The 27,324-nt window shown below is 39.2% G+C and overlaps 9 protein-coding genes across 9 annotated transcripts; 6 read left to right on the forward strand and 3 right to left on the reverse strand. All coding sequences in view use genetic code 12, as the record gives it.

Moving 5' to 3' along the window:
- Positions 1–8: 8 nt before the first annotated feature.
- PICST_68431 (nuclear polyadenylated RNA-binding protein 4) lies at positions 9–2,149 on the reverse strand. Its single transcript, XM_001386590.1, has 2 exons — positions 1,828–2,149; positions 9–1,611 (listed from the first exon to the last, which is right to left on the reverse strand). Exons 1-2 carry the CDS (start codon positions 1,869–1,871, stop codon positions 210–212), a joined length of 1,446 nt encoding a protein of 481 aa, XP_001386627.2. The 5' UTR covers positions 1,872–2,149; the 3' UTR covers positions 9–209.
- A 1,123-nt stretch (positions 2,150–3,272) lies between these two features.
- Positions 3,273–4,586, forward strand: PICST_50882 (putative ribonuclease methylating protein; the record flags this gene model as incomplete). Its single annotated transcript, XM_001386388.1, has 1 exon — positions 3,273–4,586. The coding sequence occupies one exon, from the start codon at positions 3,273–3,275 to the stop codon at positions 4,584–4,586; it is 1,314 nt and encodes a 437-aa protein (XP_001386425.1).
- Positions 4,587–5,096: 510 nt separating this feature from the next.
- On the forward strand, positions 5,097–6,152 carry PICST_50942 (predicted protein; the record flags this gene model as incomplete). Its single annotated transcript, XM_001386389.1, has 1 exon — positions 5,097–6,152. One exon carries the CDS (start codon positions 5,097–5,099, stop codon positions 6,150–6,152), a length of 1,056 nt encoding a protein of 351 aa, XP_001386426.1.
- Positions 6,153–6,832: 680 nt separating this feature from the next.
- On the forward strand, positions 6,833–7,288 carry PICST_64207 (predicted protein; the record flags this gene model as incomplete). Its single annotated transcript, XM_001386390.1, has 1 exon — positions 6,833–7,288. The coding sequence occupies one exon, from the start codon at positions 6,833–6,835 to the stop codon at positions 7,286–7,288; it is 456 nt and encodes a 151-aa protein (XP_001386427.1).
- A 160-nt stretch (positions 7,289–7,448) lies between these two features.
- On the reverse strand, positions 7,449–8,522 carry PICST_85551 (predicted protein; the record flags this gene model as incomplete). The annotated part of the gene is made up of 2 exons (XM_001386591.1): positions 7,449–7,607; positions 7,632–8,522. 2 exons carry the CDS (start codon positions 8,520–8,522, stop codon positions 7,485–7,487), a joined length of 1,014 nt encoding a protein of 337 aa, XP_001386628.2.
- Positions 8,523–9,180: 658 nt separating this feature from the next.
- PICST_85665 (60S ribosomal protein L18) lies at positions 9,181–10,475 on the forward strand. Its single transcript, XM_001386391.1, has 2 exons — positions 9,181–9,300; positions 9,834–10,475. The coding sequence occupies exons 1-2, from the start codon at positions 9,189–9,191 to the stop codon at positions 10,280–10,282; spliced, it is 561 nt and encodes a 186-aa protein (XP_001386428.1). The 5' UTR covers positions 9,181–9,188; the 3' UTR covers positions 10,283–10,475.
- Positions 10,476–10,954: 479 nt separating this feature from the next.
- PICST_68434 (predicted protein) lies at positions 10,955–13,059 on the forward strand. The gene has a single exon (XM_001386392.1). It carries the CDS (start codon positions 11,023–11,025, stop codon positions 12,976–12,978), a length of 1,956 nt encoding a protein of 651 aa, XP_001386429.2. The 5' UTR covers positions 10,955–11,022; the 3' UTR covers positions 12,979–13,059.
- Positions 13,060–13,378: 319 nt separating this feature from the next.
- On the forward strand, positions 13,379–14,366 carry PICST_85487 (40S ribosomal protein S19). The gene is made up of 2 exons (XM_001386393.1): positions 13,379–13,408; positions 13,855–14,366. Exons 1-2 carry the CDS (start codon positions 13,389–13,391, stop codon positions 14,267–14,269), a joined length of 435 nt encoding a protein of 144 aa, XP_001386430.1. The 5' UTR covers positions 13,379–13,388; the 3' UTR covers positions 14,270–14,366.
- An 88-nt stretch (positions 14,367–14,454) lies between these two features.
- Positions 14,455–27,219, reverse strand: DYHC (Dynein heavy chain, cytosolic (DYHC); the record flags this gene model as incomplete). Its single annotated transcript, XM_001386592.1, has 1 exon — positions 14,455–27,219. One exon carries the CDS (start codon positions 27,217–27,219, stop codon positions 14,524–14,526), a length of 12,696 nt encoding a protein of 4,231 aa, XP_001386629.2.
- Between the last annotated feature and the right edge of the window lie 105 nt (positions 27,220–27,324).

The following is a 27,324-nucleotide window of genomic DNA, read 5'->3' on the forward strand; positions in this document are numbered from 1 at the left end:
ACTTTAGTTTAGGATTGTATTTTTGATAATGGCTGTACTATATAACGGTGACATGAAAAAATAGATAAATAGATGACATTGCAACTTGAAATCAACATTAATAGCAATAGTATTACTAAATAACGATAACTTAACGGATAAATAGGTGTAATCTTAATAAAAATATAACCGTGATGTGCCTGTATTTTACTTTCTGTGCGGTGTATAAACTATCTTCTACCACCTCTGTTGTAAGGATGGTAGCCTCTACTTCTCTTGTGGTACCCTCCTCTTCCTCCTCTGCTGCCAGAAGGACCGGAAGGTGGAGCCCTTCTTGGGCCCTTTGGCAAGTTCATTCTCCTTTGGTCCCTTTGGCCGTTGTCATAGCCACCTCTGTAGTCATCATTAGCATTTTCATTGTTTCTGTCGGAATTTTGCTCTGGATCACCTTCAGGTTCGTTGGCTTGTTGTTGTGGGTTCAATGGTTGGCCAGGTTGTTCCACATCTTTTTGTTCACCACCAGCACCCTGGGCCTGTTGCTGGAACATAAACCACTGTTGCATTCTTTGCCAATATTCGACCATTTCAGGGGCCATCTGCTGTTGACCATAAGCCATTTGAGGATAAGCTTGACCGTATTGGTTACCGTAGTTGTAATTGTACTGCTGCTGCTGTTGCTGCTGTTGCATTTGGTTTTGCTGATGTTGGCCTCTAGGTTCCGCTCTCTTGACCTCCATGGCCTTGCCCTTCAACGTCAAAAACTTGTTGACAGTGACTCTGTCCACGGCATCAGGCGAGTCAAACGTAATGAATCCAAACCCTCTGGATCTACCGGAATCTTTATCAATCATCAACTGGGCGTCGATGATACTTCCGAATTGCGAAAAGAAGTCATGGAACTCCTTTTCGTTGACCATTGGATCGATACCACCTACAAAAATCTTGCCTACCTTGTCCTGCTCTTCTCTGGCAATGGCTCTCTTGGGATCAATTAACTTCCCGTCCAAGATGTGGTCAGTCTTGATGACTTCGTCTACAGACTTTGGGTCTCTGAAGGTCAAGAAACCAAACCCACGTGATTTTCCGGTGTTGTTGTCTTTCATGATGGTGTAGTCTACAACTTCTCCAAACTTGGAAAAGTACAGAACCAAGCCTTCCTCTGTGGTGTCCCAATTGAGGCCACCAATGAACATTTTTCCTGTTTCCCTGCCCATGCTAGAAGGCTGGTGTTGAACAGGAGGCTGTGGAGGAGGAGGAACAGGTGGATACTGTTGGTGGAGGTTGGGATCAGCGCCAGGATATGCTGGTTGGCCAGTATAGGAAGAGAGAGAAGAATTGAAAGGGTGCTGGCCAATCGGTTGGTTCTGTTGAGTCTGCTGCAATTGGTCTGCTTGTTGAGAAGCAGCTGCAGGAGGTTGCAAATTTGGTTGCTGCTGATCTTCAGACACAGAAGTAGATGTAGTGGCTGTAGCAGCGGCTTGATTGGAAGAAGAAGTCAGACCTTCAGGGACGGAAGCAGCAGAAGTTTCGGCCTCAGGCTTCTGATCCTGTTTTTCAGCCTCAGTCTCAGCGTCTTTGTTTTCGTTGTTTTTCTCTGTCGACTTTTCCTTTGCGACTTCATTATCATCGTCACTATAGATTCGTAAGTTAGCATGTGAATTTTTCTAAACTCCGTTGGCAATTTTAACTTGTGGATCTTGAGCTGGCGGCAATCCCCGCCAGTAGCCGGATATCTGATTGTGCCTTCTAGACCTTCCTGCTCATATGCTGGGTGTGGAATCTCGTAATTCGCTTCTACCGAATAAAATGCACAAATTAAATTTGCCTAAAAATCAAATTAATACATACTAGATGTCTTCGAAAAGAGCTTCGTCGTCTTCGTAGCTGGACATTTTTTTAATGGATTAGAATAGAAAAAGATAGAAGTTTTGTCTTTGCTGGTTTAGTTTCGTTTTCCTTCGCTTTATGGCGTTGTTATCTATCTAGCTATAGATACGGAGTACAACTTGTGGTGCAAGTGTTATATAGATCAGTTTATTGAAATATTGTATGGAAATGTATACAACTAAACAAGAAACTATGTAGTGGTTAAATACAAATCAATCAATCAACCGCGGTCTGTAGTTTCTTTCGATGGGATCCGTTTCCAACACGATTTGATTTGATCTTCCACTTGAATCTGATAAAGAAAATGAGTCTGCTAAAGCTGGGAGATTTGCCTGGTTTTTGTCGACGTTTATATATTCGCATCTCACTGGTGCGTTTCGGTGCGCGCACGACAACATTCTTGTATTTTGCAACCTGAGTCGAAAACGGAATTTCCAGTACATGCTAGTATCGTATAGATATTCGTAGAATGGCATTACGGTGGAGTTTTGTTATTTTACAACTTAGTTAAGTGGTTCAGAAAATGCAATAGAGGCGATTTATTTTCTTAATTCACTGTAATTTTGAATTTTCGATTGTCTGTAGCGTTTTCGTCTTAGTTGTAGAGAATTGAATTAACTGTTCAGTTATGGAAAAAACAGCTCATTACTTTGAGATGGATGTACGTGATATCCAGGATGCTAATTTTTGCTTGCTCTATTTGGTATGAAGAAGACTATTAAGAGTGAAATGAAATTGTATTGTATTTGAACGATTTAAGGTGTAAAAACGGCCGATGCCATGAAAGAGAATAACGAGAACTATACAGAAAAGATGAAAACACTACGTTTCTGATAACTTTGCTCTCTCTAAAACTCACCAATTGGTAGCTAATTATCTATTTGAAAGGATATAGTCATTCTTAGAATTGCATGGGCATATTTGGCTTTCTCAATAGTTGTACTAGTAAAAAGGTAACAAGAACTCTGACCAAGAAGAGTACAATCTTATTTCATAATACAAGATTTCATACAACGCTCATATAATATATAGTGGTTTTGGTTTTCCAAACAGTAACAAATCAGATTTGGTTACTTATTCTTAATCACCTCGCTTTAATTGAAATTTCGAAATCTTTTGCCAATAATGAAACACAACAAGTTGTGCTGCTAAATTCCCTAACATTTTCCCATTAATTATGTTCCCTTGCTATTTCACCTCCAATGATATGAAGCTAGTTTGGTCACAATTACTCTTTCAGCACAGTTGGAATGTATCCGTCATTTTATCAAATTCAAATGATTCATCCATTTCGCAGCTATTATCTTTATGCAAGTGAGCCGCACGGACAGATTTTTTCAGTTCCTATAAAGGCATCGAGTCTGGAGTGAAAAATTACTAAAGACTGCAAAAACCATACCAATAACATGAAGAATTACTTGATATACTTTGCTCAGTCGTATCCCAACTTCAGAAGACCAGAGTTGGAGTCTTTGGCAAATTTGAACAACTTTTCCTTCGACTTGAGCCATCATGATGAATCCAAACCTTTCATCGTAGTGCAACTAGAAAACGATGACCAAGCTAAAAAGATAATGGATAGGTCCATTTTGAGTAGAGGGATATATGAATTATGGGGCCAGGGATCCAACTATGATGAGCTCCATGCCAACATCAAGGCTACATCACAAGACAAGTTCGAAGTGTACAAGAAGTCCAGTTTCAAGTTCGATTTCATCGGCTACAAGGGAAGCAAGAGCAGGGAAGAAAGAGTGGAAATAATACAAAATTTCAAGTATCTTGCTTTCGAAGGAGGTGTTCGTTTGAAGAATCCTGATGAAGTTTTTACTGTTTTGGAAGAATACAGCGTATCTGGAATGGAGAAGGCTACAACACCACGTAACATATGGTTTGGAAGACAAGTGCAACTAAGTTCTAGAACTGAAAATGTTCTCGATAAGTACGATTTGAGAAGAAGGAAATACATTGGAACAACTTCATTCGATGCCGAGTTGTCTTTGGTAACCTGCAATATTGGCCAGGTGGGTCCAGGAAAGGTATGCTACGACCCATTCACTGGAACTGGCTCATTCCTAGTTGCATCGGCCAATTTTGGAGCCTTGCCTATTGGTTCAGATATAGATGTACGAATGTTGAGAGGGAAAGGGAAAAACTGTAATATCCAAGCCAACTTCAAGCAATACGGAACTTCAACTCAATTTCTAGACGTCTTAACCATGGACTTCACCAACAATGCATTCAGAAAGGATTTCGTTATTGACTCCATCGTCTGCGACCCTCCCTACGGTGTCAGAGAAGGGTTGAAGGTTTGCGGAGCTAAGCATCCCGAAAAGGCGGAAGGAAGAGAAAATATAGTTATAGAAGGGGAGAAGGCTCATTTGAGAAGAGACTTTATTCAACCAAAGAAACCATACGAGTTGTCGGATTTATTGGACGACCTTCTATTTTTTGCGGGCGAGAGATTGCCCATAGGGGGTAGACTTGCATTCTGGATGCCTACAGCTAACGATGATTTCCAGGTGAACTTGATTCCTCAGCATGAACAACTCGAGTTGTTGTACAATTTGGAACAAGAATTCAACAAATGGTCCAGAAGACTTTTGGTATATGTCAAGAGGGATGAAACCTACAAGGGAAAGACTACGAATGGGTTGAAGAGCCAAAACATAGCCAACTTTAGAGATCGTTATTTCAATGGCTTCAACGACCAAAGTAAATAAAGTTACATAGATCAGCAATAGAACTACCAGAAAAAAAGACTAATACAATAAATGCTAGGGCAACGCCAAGTGGCAACTCTAGTAGCCAATATACCAATATACTCCTAGAAGGTCCAGGAATGAGCGTTTTCCCTTATGAAACCTTCCTTCAAGGGATAAAGATTAGGGTAAATTGATTTCTACTACATTCCTTATTGTCCGACTGAAGAATATGCACTTATAATTCTCGTGGGTGCGAGATTTTGCAACCGGTATATGCACTTAGAGTCCTTAGTGACATTCTTATTCCTCAACTAGGCATCCCTTTTGGATCATCACCGAATCGTATCACTCCGGCGGTGGTATATACTCTTAGAGGAACATAGTTTTATCTTGGATAGAACGGAAAACATGGCTCCATGTTAATCTTGAGTTTAATATAAATTGGTGTGGAATTTCTGGGATATCTCAAATCTTGAGAAAGAATATCCAACTTTTCTTATACAATATCAAAAGAATTACAATATTACAATGGCTCCTCCAACTAGAATCGAAACTACCACTTCAGTTGTAGAAGTGAACCTTGCTAAAGTCAGCAAGAAATCTATCAAACTTGAGTCTCAAGCTGACAATGCCGAAGTCACATTCGCAGACTGGGAAAATTTCAAATTTGCACCCATCCGTGAGTCTACAGTTTCCCGTGCTATGACCAAACGTTACTTTGCTGACTTGGACAAATACACTGAATCTGATGTTGTTATCGTTGGTGCCGGTTCTGCTGGTTTATCTGCTGCTTACGTTTTGGCCAAGAACAGACCAAACTTGAAAATTGCTATCATTGAAGCTTCTGTATCTCCTGGTGGAGGGTGTTGGCTCGGTGGACAGCTTTTCTCGGCCATGGTGTTGAGAAAGCCTGCCCATCTCTTCTTGGATGAATTAGAAATTCAATACGATGACGAAGGAGACTATGTTGTTGTCAAACACGCTGCTTTGTTCATGTCCACTTTGTTGTCTAAAGTTTTGCAATTTCCTAATGTCAAGTTGTTCAACGCTACTGCAGTTGAAGACTTGATCACCAGAAGAGATGAGAACACTGGTGAATTGAGAATCGCAGGTGTGGTGACCAACTGGACTTTGGTTGCATTGAACCACGACACTCAATCTTGTATGGATCCTAATACCATCAACTGTAACATTGTATTGTCTACTACTGGCCACGATGGTCCATTTGGTGCTTTCTCAGCCAAGAGATTGGAAGAACTCGGTAAGGCTCCTAAGGACATCACCCAAGGCTTCAGACCTCAAGAACGTGCACAACCTGTTGCAGCATCTGCTGATGGTTTCCAATTGGGAGGCATGAGGGGCCTTGACATGAACAAGGCTGAAGATGCCATTGTCAAGGGTACCAGAGAAGTTGTTCCAGGATTGGTCATTGCTGGTATGGAATTGGCTGAAGTTGACGGTTCTAACAGAATGGGTCCTACTTTTGGAGCCATGGCTCTTTCTGGTGTCAAGGCTGCTGAGTCTGTGTTAAACGCTTTTGACTTGAGAAAGAAGCAAAACGAAACTTGCTATGGTGCCCAGTAAATGTTTGATTTTAGCTAGCTAAGAATATATGAATGCTATGTGACCAAAAACTGAAAAATTACACACAGATAGGCAATACTTAAGCGAGGCAGAGAGTTTTACAATAAGTCATATACTTCAGTAAGTATAATAATCTTCGTGTCAACTTCTTTCATATACATAAGTGGCTATTGGTGATTTATACCGTAGAAATGGGTGCGAAAAATAGTGCAACCATATAATGTAAGCATATACGATATCATCACCCAAAAAAATTGACATTCAAATGTTCATAGTTGCAATCTATTGGATTTCACACATACTTCTGCTGCAATGAAACAGTTTGGAAAGTTCAAAAGAATCTAGGAATTCATATCTATATTCATGATGGTGTAAGTAAGTTAGCCTTAAATTTGGGTAAAAATTCCTGTATGGTGCATATCGACATTTTTCAACCCATTCAAGATATGATTTCTATAATTCACTTGTTGAAGTCTTTCAATCTGGATATAGATTTAGAAGTAGAGAATAATGGCTGAATTTTTAAAGTAAGTAATGTCAAATTTGAATTGAGAACTTGTGGCACACATACTAACATTTTCAGGACCAAGAAGACTAATCCTCGAGGAATTCCCGAGGCTCCGTTCATAGAGAAGGTGGATTCCATCATCAAGAACCCAGAAACGGACTTTGAAAACGTCATGAGAATGTTCCAGGAACGTTTACAGCAGTACAAGTATATGGAATTATCCAAGAAACAACAGATGGCGGACTTGAATATCAAGATTCCGGATATCGAAAAGAACTTGGAGATCATTGATCATATCCAAGAGAGGAAATCTGAAGACGATGAAGACGGCGATGCAAAAGTCATAGAAACAAACTACGAGTTGAACGACACATTGTACACAAAGGCATCCATTGATGTGGAAAAGTTAAACTCGGTTTACTTGTGGTTGGGAGCCGATGTCATGCTTGAGTATCCTTTGGATGAAGCTGTAGTCTTGCTTAATGATAGATTGAACAAGAACAATGAGCAATTGAAAATCATCAAGGAAGACTTGGAATTCTTGAAGGAGAACATCACAACCATGGAAGTGAACACCGCGAGATTGTACAACTGGGATGTAGAAAGAAGAAAGAAGGCAAATAGTTAGAGAGATCTAATTATCCTCGTCGGACAATCTTAACACTCCCAATGACTCTATCTCTTCTAAGCATCCAATACCAAATCATCTGTATAGTAGCCACCAGCACTTAGTAATAGACAGAGTAGCATAGAATCAGTATACTACTGCATTTACGTAATACACGTGTAAAATAGATCAACATATATTAAATATCTGTATGCAACTAGTTTCTAAATGTATCTAGGAACTGACTTCCTAAAGGACGGACCGGTGTTTCTGCCCTGATCTGTGTTGCTTGTTGGCGGCCATCCTCTACAATTTCCTCTACATCCTCACCTTCCACCTCCTCGTTCAAGTCTGCTACAGTGACAGCCGGCAAGAACTCAGCTTGCTGTATAGGTTGGCCTTGATCTCTTGAAGAGTTCAAGGACTGGTAGCCTGACCTTAGCCTGAGACCGATGCTGGAGATGGTGGTAGTGACAAACTTGGTAGGATCAACAAAAAACCGGAATACATAAATGTTTATCATCCAGTTCTTGCTACCGGGAAGCAACTCATACACGTGCAATTTCCCAAGCAACAATCCTACCAAGCAAGGTATAAGCGATCTGGTGCCGTTATTGAGTAGCAAGAGAGTATATATGATGTGTATAGGAAAATGGTTGGTTAAGTTCAACTCTTTACTAGAAGAGGATGTAGATTGCTGTTCTTGATCCTGGTCAGAATTCATAGGATTTGAAAGCAAGATTTTGAAGTGGTACGAAACCGGAACGTAAGTACCGTAGCAAATGTAGAGAGATGAAATAATTCCTTGCGGCCCCGGAATCACCTCGTTGAACAATAACGACTGATACACGATGTTACTGGAACGATGTAAAAGAAGCGTTTTCAACACGTAAACAGCATAGTACAGCACCAATTGGCCGATACACATCACTATGAAACATACCACGGCATTGTAGACTGCAAAAATTGTAATCACAGACAAATATCGTCTAGATCCGTAGAACCTTTCTATATTCTTGAAATGGAACCAGAGAAAAACAACCAACAAGTAGTCGGATTCGTTGATAACAGAGGCCTGAAAGGTGAAGATTCGCCAGTATTGCGAGTACTCGACTATGTAAGGGTCAATAGCTAGCCGCACGATATGTTTAAGCTGTAGAATCAGAAGTGATAATGCTAGTAACGTTATGATCACACAGATAGATTGGGTAACAGGCGTATTGGTAAACCCCTTGATCGGAGTTATCTGAGTCATCAGTCTGATAATTGCCTATTTAAGATGGCTGTAGAGTTGTCCGAGAAATGAAAGACGTTAAAATATAATTGCTGGAGAAGATGGCAAGGAATTGTGGAGACCGGTTGTGAAATGGTAAATTAAGATATGATATCGAGTTGAACACGTGATGAAACAGGTGATTAGAAAAGAAAAACTCCATGCCGCAAGAAGTAATTTTATCACGTGATCAAAATAAAACAGCCATGCCGCAATATATATCACGTGATTTAACAAATATAGAGCAAATGGTACTAGTACCTTGGGAAATTGAGAATGAAGATCTCGGAAGAATTGTTCTACTAAAGAATGCCTTTCTTTGGGATTCTGGTAATATCTGATTCAAAGACTGATTGTTGAATAGGCACCTGTGGAAGACAGAGCTAGCAGATATTTCTGAGATTCGAGAAAGTCGCGTGATGAGGACCATGTGACCAATTTGACGTTTCCCTCATGCTTATTATCGCGAAGACGATTTCATTAGGGCTGAAACCCTAGCTCACATCTTTAAGTACTATGCGCACCTGCAGTACCGCGAGAAATTTTTCATTCCATCACGAGCGGCAGGTAGTTAAAATTTTCATTTCTCACTATCTATTATTCTTTCAGTATATTCCTATTCTTCATCAATAAGGTCAAATCAACACAATGGGTAGAGATCACACCACTAAGCAACACGCTAGATCTGGTCACAGAGAAGCTCCAAAGTCCGATAACGTCTACTTGAAGTTATTGGTCAAGTTATACTCTTTCTTGGCTCGTATGTAACAAATGAGAGAAGGATTGGAAGATGGAACATGTCCACAAATTAGCAAGAGGAAAACTCTCCAGCATGCACGGACATCACTAGTCTTTAGATTGTCGTCTGATGCTCTGGATTGAGATAGAATTTTCAGATTACCACCAAAGTTCTGTGATAGTTGAAGAAACTTGTTAAACACTGTAGAGAGTATGGATTGTGAAATGTCAACTTCGTCAGCACTTCTTCGCTAGTAGAGACACTAGCAATGAGCAGAAGTCAGAAGATGTCGAGCCGTTTCGTACGGCAAGTAACTATTCAACCCTCCAGTAAGACATAGTTGAGTATACATCTCTCGAATAGGTAATCTAAGGTGAAGTAGATAGTAAGGATACCAAGCTTGAGCTGGTGGTTTCAGCTACAATAAGCTCGTATCTGTCTCGTCAATAGTAGCCCATTCTGCGAGTGCATCGGTGCCAGAAGCTCTGCTTCTGGTGCAGTGTATATTGTGCGTCTTCTGAGCAGAATCCGAACCCCGTACTAACATTTTTTAGGTCGTACCGATGCTCCATTCAACAAGGTCATCTTGAGATCTTTGTTCTTGTCCAAGATCAACAGACCTCCAGTTTCTGTCTCCAGAATCGCCCGTGCCTTGAAGCAAAAGGGTGCTGCTGACAAGACCATCGTTGTCGTTGGTACCGTCACTGCTGACTCCAGATTGTTGGACTTCCCTAAGGCTACTGTCGCTGCCTTGAGATTCACTGCTGGTGCCAAGGCCACCATCTTGAAGGCTGGTGGTGAAGTCATCACTTTGGACCAATTGGCCCTCAGAGCTCCAAAGGGTCAAAACACCTTGATTGTCAGAGGTCCAAGAAGTGCCAGAGAAGCTGTCAGACACTTCGGTATGGGTCCTCACAAGAACAAGGCCCCAAGAATCCTCTCCAAGGGTAGAAAGTTCGAAAGAGCCAGAGGTAGAAGAAACTCTAGAGGTTTCAAGGTCTAAGTGGGTTAGCCTTCTTAGCTTCTTGTCACATATTGTATTCTTTACCTTGCCTTCTACTCGTGGATTTATATCTAATTGTATAATAAGAATATAAGGTCTTGGGTTTGCATGTTCTTCTAATAGTATTTTAATTTACGCATTATTATTGTTATTGTTAAAGTTAGCCTGAGTAGAATATAAGTTGAATTATAAGAATGAAGATATTGAATGCTGTTCTTTGGCAGAGCACGTCAAGTGTATGTAATTTAAAAGTGAAAACCAAAGTCGGTAAATATGGATACTCAAGTTCTTCCACCTTAATCAAGTGTCTCTTCTGTATACTCTAGATTCAAATCTATACAATAGACTATGCTCTATTTGGCTTCTAGGATCTCTATATCTCTGTCTCTACTTTACTTTTCATTATCCATTCTCACTCTCTTTCTAATTTGGTTGCACTCTGCACAGATCTGAACTCGGCCTTTATCGTTATCAAAACCATCTACTGCACACAACTTTTATAAGTAGATTTGGAGCTGTTCTGAATCATCACAGCTTCGCAGAACACCACACTTGCAAAACCCACTCCCGACTTGATAGAGGAGGTTAATTCGTTACTTTTCAGTTCGTAACTCCTATGCCTTACTGGAGCATCATCTATTTGTCACATCGGTTCTACAAATAGTCGATTCTAGTCTTATCTAATATATCTAATCATACCTATTCACGTAGCTTTCAAATACAATTAACTATTCATACCAATGTCATTGTCATTCGACCAGTACCTCAACGACTTGCGCAATACGCCAATCAAACACAAGCCGATACTATCGTTTCTTGGTTTCCCCACAGAGATTATCAACCTCATCATATACCACTTCACAGAAGGAGAGTTTAATCTCAACTTTTCCCCACTATCCAAATCGGAAGGAAACAATCCCGATTACACTTTAACATTAAACCACATTCGTTGTGGTCACAAGATATACTCTGATCTACTTGCACTTTCTTCCACATGCTCCTATCTTCGAATCTACTTGGGTCCGTCCCTCTTTAAAAATGTGAGTCTCATCCGAGAGAACCAAGTAGATGCCATCATGGCTGCGCCAAAATCCTCGGAATTGTTCTCGGACAAAAGATCCATACACAGACAGTTCGTCAAGGAGATGGTAGAAGTCAACTTCGGCTGTTGCTCTTTAGGCGAGCTTGCTAGATCTGGCTTCCGCAAAGGTGTGTTCGGTGATATAAACTACAGAAGCCGGTTTCAGACCGAGATCGCACTCACCAATTTTGTCACTTATTTAGAGTGCGACAACTGGACTCTACAGAATAGAGTCCTCGCCTACTTCCCCAATTTGAAGGCAATAAAGGTGTTGGATACTGCGTTCCCCGGGGAATGCTGTGAAGAAAGGGTACATCATCCACTTTCACCTGCGATTAATGCTCTTGCTGTAGACCCCGTGCAAGTTCTAACTGAAGCTACAAAGGAACTAGAACGTGAGCAGAATACAGAGCTGGCGAAATCGTTCCGTGACTTGAAATACTTGCATTTCTTGTCTGTGCATGCTAATACGTTAACTTTCGTAAAGGGTCTATCCACTGTAGTTTCACGTGTAAAGAGACTTGATTTGGTGGTTGAATTGGCTCAGATCACAAGACAGAATGGTATAGGTCGTCTTAGGCACTGTTTTTTGGGCAACGATTACGAATTGGAGGAACTCAATCTTTTCATAGATTGCCCCTATGCCTTGATCTATGAAAACATACTCTGTCTTCTCAGTGAAATCAGCTCCAGTTGCCCTAAGCTTGCTGGTTTAGCGATAAGGAAAACCCGTAGAAACGTCAACAATGATGAAGTCGAAATGTATGTCAGTAATGAAGGCTACAGTGGTATTAAATTTGTTCGTGTCCTAAGCAACATGCATAACTTACAGAATCTCACCGTCGACCTCCAGATGTTGGGAGCTTTGGCATTTCCTGAAAATGTAATAATGCTAAATCCTGCTTATCGCGAGTTCAATTCGAAAAGATCACACGCAGTCAGATGTTTGACAATCATAGATGCATCTATGACTACTCCAAAATTGCCCCACAAACTACGTAATATCACGGCATTTTTGGTTCAGTCATTAAATATTAACGAATTGGCCTTTCTGTATGGTGAAGTTATAGAACAGGCTCATGTTCTAGCCCTCGACGTGGTAACAAACCTTGTGGAGTTCTTGACTACACCTTATAGTACTGTCAAATACTACCAAGGTGTTGAGCGAGTATCGACAGAAAAGTGCTGGTCAGTTTCCGACGATACCATGCGAAGAGAATACTACGATATGTCCATAATGGATTTGTTGAAGATTACTACCAGACCAGGCAACCTTTACTATCTGAAGCTCAAGGTAACATCTGCAAGTCTTTCGGGAAGGATTGCCTTCAATTCCCCAAGATATAGAGTCAGAGAATCCTATAATGTCAGTTATCCAATGGTAACACTACGAAATTATTTGCAGAGTTTACCATTTCCCCCAGCTGATCCAGATCTGCGTTTCTTTTCGTCGCCTGAAATGGAAGATCTTATTGTACAACCACAGTATAAGAGCACCACAGACGAATGCAGGGGATACGGCAGCAGTAGGGCATTCTGGAGTCTGGAGACTTCTCTTTCAGAACTTGAACAGTATTGCCTCACCCCGAAGAAAGCTAGCCAACTCTGGCAGTGATTTACCAAGGATCCACTAGTATCTAGAAGGAATAAAAGCAGTTTTTAGCAGATGATATATACAGAAGCTTAATAACATCACTAGAACATGACATTAGGGATCAATATGTAGAGATCTCAAAGCATCAGGCTGAACAAGTCTGTGCATTTTGCAACTATTTTGATCACATGACCATGCTGCAACTTTTGTCCCAAATCTCTCAGGTTTGAGTTGGAATAATCGGTCACCTGACTGTGACTGCTATTTCTCAACGAGTATTTACTCACGTGATTATACAAACACTCCTCCTGTCTGCACTCCTGCACTTTTACGCTGAGAAAAATTTATCAATGAAAAACTTGTATGAATGTATTCAAATTTGAAAGCTTCTTCTAGTTCTTCACCATATACATTAATTAAGCAAAGACAAAATGCCAGGTGTTTCCGTCAGGTAAGTCTATATGAACAGTAGAAAGAGAACAGGGTTGTCTTTACTAGAGCTGTCGTGGTGGATGGTGAGAGTATCTGTCGATTCTCTCAGAATGAAAATGAACAGTGAAAAATTCCATAAGTAACGATGAGTTACAAATAACGAACAGAAATGATATAATAATTGTGATGATAATAATGATGATTAACGAGGATATAAAAACAACTAATGACAATCAAACACATGGAAGTCTTCCACCTACTTGAAAATTCTGGAACTACTTTTGTAAGCACTATATTAGAGCAGAATCTTTTCAGTTTACTGAACTGAGGATACTTAATTTATGGCTTTGGAGACCGTTTCTAAGACATCTTGTTGTGAAGTTCATTCATATTTCACCCATCTGCCATCATCTAGTCAAAGCTTTCTGACAACTTTTTGAACATTATACTAACATCGTAATATAGAGACGTTCCAGCTCAAGAATTCATCAACGCTTACGCTCAATTCTTGCAAAGACAAGGTAAGTTGGAAGTTCCAGGTTACGTTGACATTGTCAAGACTTCTGCCGGTAATGAATTGCCACCACAAGAAGCCGAAACTTGGTTCTACAAGAGAGCCGCTTCTGTTGCTAGACACATCTACTTGAGAAAGCAAGTTGGTGTCGGTGCCTTGAACAAGTTGTACGGTGGTGCTATCAACAGAGGTTTCAGACCACACAAGCACGTTGACGCTTCTGGTTCCATCAACAGAAAGGTTGTCCAAGCTTTGCAAAAGATTGGCGTCTTAGAAATCTCTCCAAAGGGTGGTAGAAGAATCTCTGAAAACGGTCAAAGAGATTTGGATCGTATCGCCGCTCAAACCTTGGAAGATGACGAATAAATTATTTAGCATGGTTTTAATGGTGTTGTAAAATATACATATAAATAATATTAATTCAGGGCGTAACGCTTGTGTTGCACAATAAATGTTAACATAGAATCAAATCTTGTAATATAAATCATATAATTGCACAATGATTCCCTAATGGGAAGCTGCAATGGAAAGTATCATCTCCTTGAAGCTTGCTGTAGATTTTCATTAATTGCCTAGATATGCTTTGTTGAGCTAACTCTACTATATTCCTAACACTACTATCATTCTCGGTCATGTAACTTCAAGACTTTTGCCGCAATATCTTGACTCTCCTTTTCTCTCAAAAGACTGTCAGCATTGATTTCTAGTCCTATCCAGCTTAGAGCAGTCTGATGTGGCAAGTTATCGATCCACTTGTGGTATGCAGCAACGACAATGCCTTCTGGTGGCTCTAATTTCTCCTTTGTAGATTCTGTTAAGCTATTTTGGATCAAGTTAAAATCTTGATTGAAAGCTTCAACTCTGAATAAGGTAGAAGCTAAGTCAGTCACATATTTCAAGTCTTCAGCATTATCAATCTTACCACCGTAAGTAATCTCTCCAACAATATATGCAATCTTTTTCCATGGTATCAATTCTGGTGATACATTTGTCTTGCCCTCAAACTGTTCGAACTGATTTGAGATTATCGCAAACGCTGAATCAAAATCAGAATCATTGACGCCATATTTCTTCTTAAACGATATTGGAGCGTATTGAAGTCTGAGTTGAAGGATCGAATGGAACCATGCTAAAAGGAAAGATACCCTCAAGAATTCTGTAGGATGACTCTTGGTCTTTTCTTGAGGAATCAATGAAAACGTTTCAAGCATAATACTTCTCAATGTAGGCTGATTCTCATAAATCAACACCTTGGATTCTGAAATCAAAGATACTGGCACTTCAGAAGAAATATTGCACGTCAAGAAAAGTCTGAAACTTGGAATAGGGAGTAAACCTTCAAGTCTCTTTTCAAGTTGGCTTAACCACTGAGGTGACATCTGAATGTTCTGGATAACTATCCAGTTGCCGGCCTTAGCAGCAGCAGAGATCTCCTTATTGGCCATTTCAATACCTTCTTTGGATCCCATAGAAATAATCTGCGTAGACCTGTTTAGATTGTCTGCAGCCATTTCAATCTTATATGTTGCATCATAACCATCAGGAGAAGCTATGATAATAGGACCAGTAGTCTCTTTCAGTGCCCAATGATTCAATTCGTAAGAGGAATTGTAATCGATATTACCTGTTATTTCCTTTGTAAAGTCGCTAGCAGCACCGAAAAATGAAGTACCTCTTTCTGTTAAAGAATATAACTTCCAAAACAATGAGAGTTTCTGAATAGTCTCATTGTCTGCATTTTCTTTGGTTATCAACTCTATATCAAGCGACTTTTCATTTGAGAATCTGGCAAAACAGGACAATAATATTTCCTTAATGTCATTCACCTTATTCTCGCTTGTAAGTAATTTCAACGTAGACAAGAAAGCATCGCCAAAATGATTACCGATCTCAAGCGAATAAAAATTGTATCCTAAACATAATGCAAACGTTACTTTGTCGGATTCAACTAAAGAAACCGAAAACGAAGCGAAAAACTCTTTGTAAATAAACGAGACAAACTCTGAAATTTCCAAATTTTTTCCTCTTGACTTCAAGAGCTCTGAAAAGGTGAAGATGAAGTTCCTTAATGAAAAGCTGTAGATGCTGTTCAACTCTCTGAGCTTCTCCAAGATAGTGAAAACTCCAGATACATGCTTGGAGACAACTTGGAATTTGTTCCTAAATGAATCCACATATTCCATGACTTCAGCCGAGTCCTTTAACTTTTCATCTATTTCTTTGGCCCCTTTCTTTAATGTCTCTAAGGTGTTGACTACATCGTCATTTTCCAATATGTTCCCTGAACTTTGACTTAAGGAATGAAGCAATTCTTCTTCTAACGAGTGCAAACGTACCTCGTACTCTCCCTGTAAAATTACCAACTCTGATCTCTTCTTGTCGATGTCCGGTTGGGTTTCTCTCAAGTAGATATCAAGTATCTTATTCTCGAGACTGGCTGTGGTGATTGAAAAGTTCACAATTGTAGTTCTGGCACTAACAAATGGAGATAAGTGCATAGATGGGTCCTTTGAATGAAGGTACAATTTGAAATTGGCAGAAAAGTCTAACAATTGCTCTCCAAGACGAATCAATTGCCTTCCACCGTTACGCTGAATTTCCTTCTTGAGTATGGAATTCAACAATGGATCGTAATACTCTGCGTCTTCAATGATTATACTTCCACCAAATCTCAAAGCATTTTCAACCTGCTTTATATAACCTTCATTTAGGAAACTGGTTACAGTCACACTGTGTGATGTCAGAGACTTTACCAAAATATTAAGAACGCTGGAAGTAGGATCAATTATGAGGGGGAACTCACAAGAGTTCAAAATGGTGAAGTTCTCAATAGTAGTGGTATCATGACTAAGACCAAAGCTCTCCCATTGGTGGATTTGACTGCTTGTTGTAAGATAACTTGAGACGGTAAGTGTATCATCAAAGAGAATTCCAGATGACGCAAGCTTATCTTTCCAATTCTTCACCAATTCATATCTGCTTCTTTCATCGTAAACTCCAGAATAAACGAGAAATGCTGACGCCAAAATTGAATCACCAATAAGGCTCTTTCTTCTTTCTCCAAACTTCAAAATACTATTCTTCCATCTTCCTCTTTCGTTCGTCAAATCGTCAATCAACTTCATACTTCTCTCAACTTTCAGTTCAACCCGCTTCATTTCCAGCTTGATATTCTCAGCATCCCTGATCAAGGAACTGTATGCTTCTTTGTACTGTTCAATACTCTCTTCCAATTCATTTATCATTTGATCAATTGCAATTAACTGAGCTCTAGTCTTGGTTGTTTGTCTTTCTAATGTCTTAACTTCTTCCCTAAGTGGACCAATATTTTGTAATATCTTGGAGTATGTAAGCTGAGCTTCTACCCATTGGAGCAAAGGTCCGCAAGCTTTACTGGCTCGGTATACGGCTTCGTAATTATAGTCTTCTCTCGAGAGATAAACTTGTTCCATATACTCTCTCAATTCAGAACTCAATTGTTCTTCGCTATCGAAAGAAACAATATTGGCTATGAAATCATCTTTACGAACTACCAATTGAACATCTCTCCAACTTGAAACTTGATACCCAATGAGGATGCAGACGGATTCCATTGTCAATTTGACAGCAGCTGGAGGGTTTGCCATACTTCTTATTTCTGTCAAATGTTGTTTTTTGATATTCTGGACTCCTCTTCTAGCCTCCAACACTGCTGGTTCGGCAATTTCCAAGTCCTTCAAAACTGAAGTTCTACGCTTTTCAATCTCAATTTCTTGCTTTCCAAGTTCTTCTTGAGTTGCAATCGAAAATTCATGCTTTCTCTCTGCTTCGTTCTGCTCAATCAACATTTTGTTCAAGATAGCTTTTGCTTGCTGATCCTTCTCCTTTAATGATTCTTGCTTCTTTGTCAAATCAGCCTTTAAGGTATTAACTTCCAAGACTGTTTCTCTTAGTTTGTCCAAGCCTGTGCTAATATGTCTCTGGTTTTCTTCCAATTCATCTTGCTTCTTTTCAAAGATCTTGATAAAGCTGTGAATAAAGGAAATGAATCGACTAGGAGTTCGTCCAACATCAATGCTTAATGAGCTATTGATTGTATATCTATGGATATATACCAACGTATCAATAGCAATATCTCTGAACCCTATGATTTCCTTGCTCACAAAAGGTTCCATAGTAGAAGGGATCACATAGTTGGACATATCAAGCGGAACGCTCTCCAACAATTTAGAACTAATCTCGCACAAAGAAGTTTCAGACCAATCCCCCATCCAACTGAGAACACATCTGTTAAATAGGGCTGGTGAAGAAATGACAGAAGAGCTACTTGTACTCCTGGTATCACTGATAGCGAATACAACATGCAAATTTAATGAAACTTGCTGAGTAAACCAGTCGTACAACTCCTCGTTAGAATCTAAAAGTAGCCCTTGAGATTGTGCCTGTTCCATACAAATTGCCATCAAATTTGTGTATTGCTCCTCTTCGAATAAACCAGGAATCTCGGCATTGGCTAATAATGTATTCATTCTTTCTACGAAGGAAGTCTCCATGATACTAGATTCTTCAATAATGAAACAAATCTTTTCTCCTTGGGCACATCTTAAAAGAATGTCTCTCAATTGCGAATCGAAGTCATCAATTCCATAGTTTCTGTTGACAGCTAATTGTACCAAACTTAAACCATTCATCCACGAAACAAATCTGGCAAGAGTAGTTTTACCACTGGTGCTAGGACCTACTAAAATCATGTGGCCCTGAGGTTGGCGTAAGACACGGTCAATCCTTAGGGCGTGATCCAACAAATCTTGATATAACACTAGATCAACTTCAACTTCTTCTTCGCTGAAAACTCTCAATCTTTCGGAAACAAATTTTGAAAGTTCAATCTCATCAACTGGCTCATAAGTCAGAGTCAACCAGTTCGAATAAAGGATGGGCTCTTTTAGGACAGTCTCAAGATCGACGTTGGGAAAATGAATAGATGAAACTGTTCTAAGCGTTTCCTTTGTCCAATTCTTCTCCCATTCATTCACAAGTCTGTCGTAAAACAAGCGCATACCCTCATGGTACCACAATCGAACAAGTGATTGCATGCTGGTGTACTCATAGGATTTTAATGCTTCAAGTATTCCTCTAGTCCATCTAGTCAACTCACGAGGTGAGTAGATGTAGTGATCTTGGATATTGCTATTGAGATTCACTTTTGTTTCAAGATATACATCAATCATTGCATTCGTAAGTTCTTTGGAGAACCCTCTAAGGTCTGGAGCAAACTTCAAAATTGACAGAATAAAGGTATGGTAGATCTGATACAATGAAGTTTTTCCTGGATAATCAACCATTACCACACTAGCATGGCGTAAGAATCTATCACTAAGAATATTTCTTCCTGGATCAGTTGGTGGATTGCAGGCTCCAACAAATTGAATATTGGATAGAGAAATCCATTGTTTATCTTTGGATCTCCAAAATCCATTGTGCTCAATCATCTGTCGAAGTAACGAAATCACCTTTTGGGTTCCGTACTTGTCTTTTGCTGGTAAGTTGATTTCGTCGCAGAATACTACAACCCACTTACCCAGAATTTTGGGCGACAATTCAATACCCAAATTGGTCTTCTTGAACTCACAAAATTGTTGAAGCGATTGCAACAATGACTTGGGAGAAGTTTCTTTCGAAAAGTTTAAGGAAATTACTTCCATATTTGGTGACTTCCGCAAGGCTCCAAGTAAGGTCATGGTCTTTCCGGAGCCAGGCGGACCGCAAAGTACCAAAGGGTTGTGTTCCCTCAAAATAGAGTAGATTAACGACTCATGTTTGTGAGTATCAGATGTAGGAACAACTGTACTAGCATTGACTACTTGGTGAGGTTCCAAATCAATTGCATCTACTTTCGAACTCCAGTTTCTCCAGTCGATTTCTGGTAAGGAAATATCATAATCTAGATAACTTCCGCTGGCTACTGGTTCTAAATTCGAGAAGCATTCCAATCTCGCAATTGCTGCTGAAAAACTTTCACGATCTTCAGTGCAACAATCACCTACAAATGCCCATATAGTTGATAAGATCAAAGCCTTGAGAACGTATCTTTGCATTTCGTCAATTGTGGTGGTATCGAACTGCTGACATTCGAGATAGCGACGGAAATAAGATTTGAGTAGAGTCAGTAAAGATTGAACACTTCTTTGTAACGAAAAGCTCATTACGTGAGCATATCTTTGAGACTCTTCCAAAATACTCGTGAGCATCTGAGGGCTTATAATGGATTCGAGAAAGCAGACTAGCTTTTCTTGTAATTCCATTACGGGTTTCTTGGTCGACAATACTTCCTCATCCGATGAAATTGTCTCCGAGAGGTTGTGGATAATCTTCTTGATTAAGGACTCTTGCGAAACAACAGATGAGTCGAACCATATCATTCCACAACGACTGACAGTCGCCAAAGTTGCATTCTGCAATGAATCGACTTCAAAGACTAATCTAACATTTGGAGGCAATGTGATTCTTTCACCATTTGGCAATGTGAGTACTTTATTGTCATCCAATACACTATTGAGATTTTCTGCCCACTCAGGGTCGATGTCACCATCAAAAACAATCCAAATGCGTTTCGACAATTCTCCTCTAAGATTTTCTCTAATTCTCCTCAAAATACTAGTGAATAAGCCATCAGTCCAATCTCTAGTAACAGTATCGAGATATCCATATATTTCTTCTTTGGAAAGAACTTTACAGTCAATCACAAATGAAACATCATCAATGTTTCCAGATAAAACATGCAAAACCAGTTTCCAGATTGAAGTTTTCCCTGATCCCGAAGAACCAACAAGTATCATACCATGATGGGAATTTTGCATTTGATAGAGTTGTAATGCCTTTGTGGTCCATTCTTCGCTGCAAAGTAAACCATTTTGTTCACAGTAACTGTCCAATTGCAAAATAAAATTTGAATAGCTCTGGTCGTCGTAGCTTATACCGTTGAAATACCTTGCCTCGATTTCCTTCAATGTTAGCACATCTTCTTTAACCAATTTGGGTGCTACAATTTCTCGTATACTTTGTAAAACAATAATGGTTTCTTCAAGTTTATCATCCAGGTCTCCAAGACGTCTCTTGAGCATACCACATTTTACCAACATATTTTTCAATGTTCTCAAACCAAAATCATAGTGACTTTGTTTTGAAACAGTTCTCTCGATTTCTTCAAAAAATGGAACGATAATTGAAGCCAATTCCTTAGAGTGATGGAATGTCTGCGATGTCAAGATAACATCAACTATGATCTCCTTATCTGGAACTTCCATTGAGCAACTTCTAAATAACTTCTTCAAGTTCTCTGGAAGTTCAACTCTTCCAACATAGCCAGGGTTCATAGTCACAAAGATACCAGTTTCAGGATTCACCTGGAAAGTCTTTCCAGATAATTCAATAGGCAATTTCTTGTTTCTCAATCCTGCCTCGATGGTTTCAATTTGGGAAGAAATAGCACTTAACATCTTTTTATCCAATCTGTTGAATTCGTCAAAGCAACCCCAACTTCCTACTTTGCATAGACCAAGAAGGATTCGACCCATGGACTGGAAATCGAACGATTCATCACAACAAAACACAACAGTCATTTTACCAAGATTATTTCCCAATGCTTTGACTGATTCAGTCTTCCCGGTTCCTGCTGGTCCATATGGAGAACCACCAAGATTTTGGTCCAATGCCTGCGCCATCGTGAGGAATGTCTTCTCAATTAATGGTGTATATGCCAATTTGTCTGGAATTCCCAAGTACTCAAATCCATATGCAAAAGAAGTATTAGCATGTTTCACTTTCACGCTTTCCAAAGGATCTGAGGTTGCGTCAAAGTAGAAGAGCTGTTGTAAGCTCCAAATGTAATCCGTATCAATTTCTGAACCGCATTTAGACAATTTCAAGAGAATTTCTCTTTGGTGGAGAACTTCTATAACGATGTATTGGGCTTGTTTCCTAAGTAGGGCTGAGACATCAGAACTTATGAGACTGATTAGATTGTTAACCAAAACATCGTAGACTTCTAATAACGATCTCAATTTACCATTATTAATAGAAACTTCTGTTTCTGAAGTGAATACAATCTGCGATACTACAGTAACAGCTTGAATTGGCAACTTGTCGATGAATTCCTTCAAGTCTTTATCGCTCCCACTCAAAAGTAATGACTTGAATTCTGATAATGATTCCTTAATAAGAAGAGCCAATGTAAGCTTCACCTCAATTTCAAGTTCCCTTAATAATTCATGCAATCGAGTAGACTTAAGCAATGACACAGGATGTTTCATATGTACTTTTTCTCCTTCCTCACTAAACACTGCAACGATAGTTGAATTCTCTTTGTTCACTTCAATTTTGGAAATGCCTGCAAACATCTTCTTTAAATGTCTGTTAATTCTGGTGATATCTCCAGAACTTCCGATTATATCCAACAAGTCTTCGTTTCCTACGAAATAAAACCTAGGAAACAACTCTCTCTGTTTCTCGAGGTAATCAGCTAACGATTTTCTAACTTTGATCAAACTTTCATGGAACTTATCGAATACGGATTGAATATCTGTGATTAATAAAACATCCAAAGCAGTTTGAAAACGATAAATCCTCTTCAAAACATTGTGTAATTCATAGGATAAATTAGAAAATCTTGTAGATTCTATTGGCAAGAGGCTCTTGATGTCATTGGCTCTGTTTCCAAATACTCCATCTAAATAAACCCATTGACGTTGCACCTCTAGCCAAACATCCAATAGCAAAGAAAATCTATTCAACTTACTTTCCATCGTACTAATGTCTTGTTCAAAAGTAGGGTAGTAAGGAGAGTTTTTCATGGTAGCCAAAGTGTTCACGTCATTCTTACATTGGTCCAAAAGAACATCCCAATTTTTGACCAACCTGCACTTGTCCTCGTAGTTAAAGACTTCCAAAGTAATAGAAGACCATTCCTCCTCAATCTTGTTGAGGTTAGTGGCGATAATTTGTTCGTTAATAGCTTGAGTGGTGATTGCTCTAATTGTCGCTTGGTTAAGTTCGAAGTTCAAACTCCAAACATCACGGAGACTCAACAGTTCATAGCTAAGATCACGAATTCCCAACTCATTAAATAGCAAGTTCCAGTGTCTTGGCTTCATTGCATCACCTTTCAATTCGTTGACCAGTCCAAAGTTCTTGATGTGTCCTTTAACTAAATTTTGAATTTTGCTAAAAGCTGAATACTGTCTAACATTAGCTGGTAAAGCCCTGGATGAAGTCAAAAGATCGTCTAATTGTCGACGAAGGGTTCTGGTATGAACTTCAGACCAAGACAAGTTATTCAAAAGTTCCAATGCTTCCCATAAGTCATTAATAGACGACCATACTGATTTAAGATCGCTTATTTCTTCTAAAATGTATTCCAACTCTTCACGAATTGAAATCTGAATATCTAAACTAGCAGCAACTTTAGAAATCGACTCTTTGTTTTTGATAAGCTTGTTACATGTTTCCTGGAAATTTGTCAAAACAGATATAGCAAGAGATGGGTTTAACTGGCCATCAACTGGTTTCTTCGTACTCCATTCACCTTTTATTGACTTAATAGCTTCATTGGCTCTAACAGATTCGGCTCGTATTTTCGAAGAAATAATTTCTGTATTTTGATCAATCAGCGATTCCTTTCTCTGAATTAAAGCTTTCACGATTGAGAGGTCGTTTTCAATTTGCTCTACAAATACCCATTCCTTCGAGAATTTAAATCGTTGACTTGTAAGCAAAGATTGCCCCCTCTTGAGTAATGCTAAATTTGCGGCAAATGATGCCATCAAGTCCTTGTACTTCAAATATACTTCAATATCAGAGACAAGCTTCATGACTTCACTCTGCAAATTTAATTTGCACTCCAACGAAGTAATCGCGCCAGATAATTCTTCATTGACTTGAATGCATTCACTCTGGTAATGGCTAGAAAACACTTCAATTATATCATTCTGAAAAGATTCAAATTTTAAGTTGACTCTCCTCTGAACTTTGCTGAAGTCAATTTGCAAGCAGTTGCCGATATCTTTCGAGCTTTCGCCATTATCAAACAACCTTCTCAACTGGATGACATTATTGATGGTCTCTAACCAGCAGGCTAAATCAGAATTCTTTGGTAGTATCTTTCTAAATTCCTTAGTATTCGAAAGGTCTAGTTCCCATAGGCTTTGTAAAACTTGCCATTGTGAGAAGTAATCTTCCCCTTCTTTTATGAAAATGTCGACTTGGTTCAAAATAGATGTCGTATTGGTTGAAAAAACATCACCAACAACAAATCCGTGAAAATCCTCTTCTAAACTCCGGTCAACAAAAACCGTACTTTGAGATTCGATAATGCTGAATATGTCTGTTATCTTTTTGGTAATAAATGTCTTCAACAGCGTAACAGAAGGTGAAATCAGGAGTGACTTTTGTTCAAAAATAATAGAAATCGTGAACTTTTCTTTCGTAGATCTTCCATAAGCTTCTAAATTGTCTGTGGACAAGGATTTCAGCAAAATGGAAAGTTCATCGGAACCTCTCCCAAACAATATTGACTTCAAATCTTGGTTGATAGTAGCACATGCTTCTTGCATATTTTCTATTATCAAACAAGTCTTATTAACTCTCTGTTGAATTTCGCTTATGATAGTCTTGATGACTTCGAAATCGAACTGACAGGTTCTGAGACTGAGGTATTTGTCTTCCAAGAAAGAATGAAAATTTGACAAAGTATTTACTTGGTCATACAAGAGATACGCTTCGTCCTGAAATTTGTTGAAAGCCTTGAAGGATTGAAGTTCAACTAGGTTATCCGAACTAAGTAGATTGTGACTATCTGTACCGATATCCTGTAATTCAACAGCTCTAGACAAATGTTGCCAATTCACATCGAGCAAAACCTTCAAGCAATCGCCAACTTTTCGTTGTTGTTCACTTAAGGTCTTCCCAAACTTTTTGCCATATTCTGTTTCGACTAATTCGTAGTCAAAAACGTTTCTAACAACGGCTATTTGTTCTATGAGTCCTACTACTAATGGATAAATGTTCTCAATCTTACTTAATTGTAGGGAAATACTTGTTGGAATGGAGTATCCCAAATTTCGGAGTTGAGTAGCTTGAATGCAGAATTCTAATAAAGTAGTATCGATGTTGACATCGATTCTTACCTCATTATTTGCCAGGTGATGTATCCTAACCAACGGTCCCATTTCGTGAGACAGGAGAATATTGTGAGCTCCTTTTATCCAATTCTCGAACAACTGATCAGTATCTAATTTAACTAGCAAATTCGAAACCTCAACATTCAACTTGGTGCCAATTGAGTACTTATTCCAATTGGTCCCCAATGATTTCTCGAGGTTCTTCAAATAGAATTTCAATTTGGAAACGAGGCCATTATTGAGAATAATTTCAGAAACCAAAAGGAACTCATCATTGTATACATTCATCGCTTGAATATCGTTCATCACAGAAATTGACAGTGACATAAATGTCTTATTGTTTAGGTTCGACTCAATGAACTGCTCAACCTCTGAATTTGCTACGGTCAACAATCTTAATTTATACTCATCGCTTGTTAAGTTCATAATCTTGTTTTGCGACTCTGAAGTGGAATTTAATAGTGGTTGAAATTGATCAATTATGGATAGAAAATCGGTGAAAGTATGGCATTTGTCAAACAATGCATTAATCTGCAATGTCATTAGCGAACTTAATTCTTGAGAAACAGAAAGATATCCTCTTTCGTTCAGTTGCCATATGATTGTTCCTTGAGAAGAAATATCAAGGGCGTTACTGGCTATGATGAATTTATTGTATGCTTCGAGTAATCGCTTGACAGAATTATTGTCCGGAAGAATCGATTCAAGAAGAACAAGTAAGTCCTCGTGTTTCAGCCTAAGTAACTTTAAGTTGTCCAATCTTTCTCGTAGCTTGTCGTAGCCATCGTGATTTATCTGAATAATTATAAACTTCTCTTGTCTCTTTCTGAGAGTCTCTCTCAATAAGTTGACCAAGTACTTCAAGTTCTGGTCTATCAAATTGAAAATGCCCATTATATCAGAATTGTAGACTTCATTGAACTCCAGCATCGGTATTGACGTTAATGAGTACGTTGTCAATATGGAGCTGAATTTGCGAGTCACATCAACTATTATCACTTCTATTGTTTGAATAGAACGTCCCAATGGATACAAGTTCAAGTTCTTCAACCTCGATTTAAGGTGATTGAAAATACTATGGAGCCCGATTTCAAACTTTTCTAAAACATTTTCGGAATCGGAGATAAAATCTTCAATGGGAAAGTCTTTGAAGAGTGAGTTATATACCTTGGTTGTGTTGATTTTGCTTTGAAGTCCAGTGTCGTTTTGGAAACTCAACGTTACGTGGAATCTTTTGGCCTTGTTAAGCACATCTATGGTGGTAGTCACTTCCGGTGCTGCAATTTGTTGTGAAATAGAAGTCAAGGCGATTTCAAGAGAACGCCAAAACAGCAATTCTTCGATGATAGAATCACCATCCCATGGATTATGGTCTAGCTTGGTTACGGACTGTATTTGCTTGATCCAGTTGTTCACGATATTGGTCAACTCGTTGAGGAGGATGGAGTCCAGAACAAGTGGCTCTAGAATTTCATCGCTTATTTCAACACCATTATCAGTTATATTTTTGATTTTGGGATGGGCTGTCATGAGCAAGTCAGGAATCTGGATCTGCTCCTGGAGATGCTGAAGTGATAATGTCAACTCGTTGAGCTTCTTTTTAGCTGCGTTGACTGTGTTTTGGGACGAAGTTGCGTCTCTATTGCCATTTAAAGAAGGAAGAGCAGAATCAGTACTACTATTGCTGTTATTGGAAGTTATCAAATCGAAATAAGGAGTCAACCCAAGTGCTACAAGTGACCGCAATCTCTCAAATGACTCTACGGTATCTATTGATACTTCCCCAGTAATGCTGTCGACTGCTGTAGTAGTGTTGGGGATATTGAGGATGTTCAATTGGCTAGTCAAAGGTTTGTTCGAGATAAGCGGCCCCTTGTTGGATTTGATAAGAATGATAACTGCCACTACCGCAGACTTGCCTGCTTGGGACTGGGCCAACTCCGGGACCACATCCACGTAGCTTTCATCTGTGTACTGGACTATATAGAGTGTGTCGGCGTTGTGGTTGTTGATGAAAAGTTGTAGAGTTTGCTGATCAAAGTTGATTTCGGGAGTAGAATTGGCAGAAAGCGCAAGAAAATTGCCTATAAACAGCAGCAATTTCTCTGCCAACAACGGCAGATCTGCCGGGACTTCTAGGATAGACGTGTGTGAGTCCATGTTGCTGTTAATGCCTGATTGTATGGCTTTGTTGGTCAATCGTGGAGAATTTAGTTATTCAGATCGTTAATGGTAAACAAAAAGACTTCATTTTTCGCGTGTCTA

This window comes from Scheffersomyces stipitis, chromosome 8 (genome assembly GCF_000209165.1).
Source record: "Scheffersomyces stipitis CBS 6054 chromosome 8, complete sequence".
NCBI lineage: Eukaryota > Fungi > Ascomycota > Pichiomycetes > Serinales > Debaryomycetaceae > Scheffersomyces > Scheffersomyces stipitis.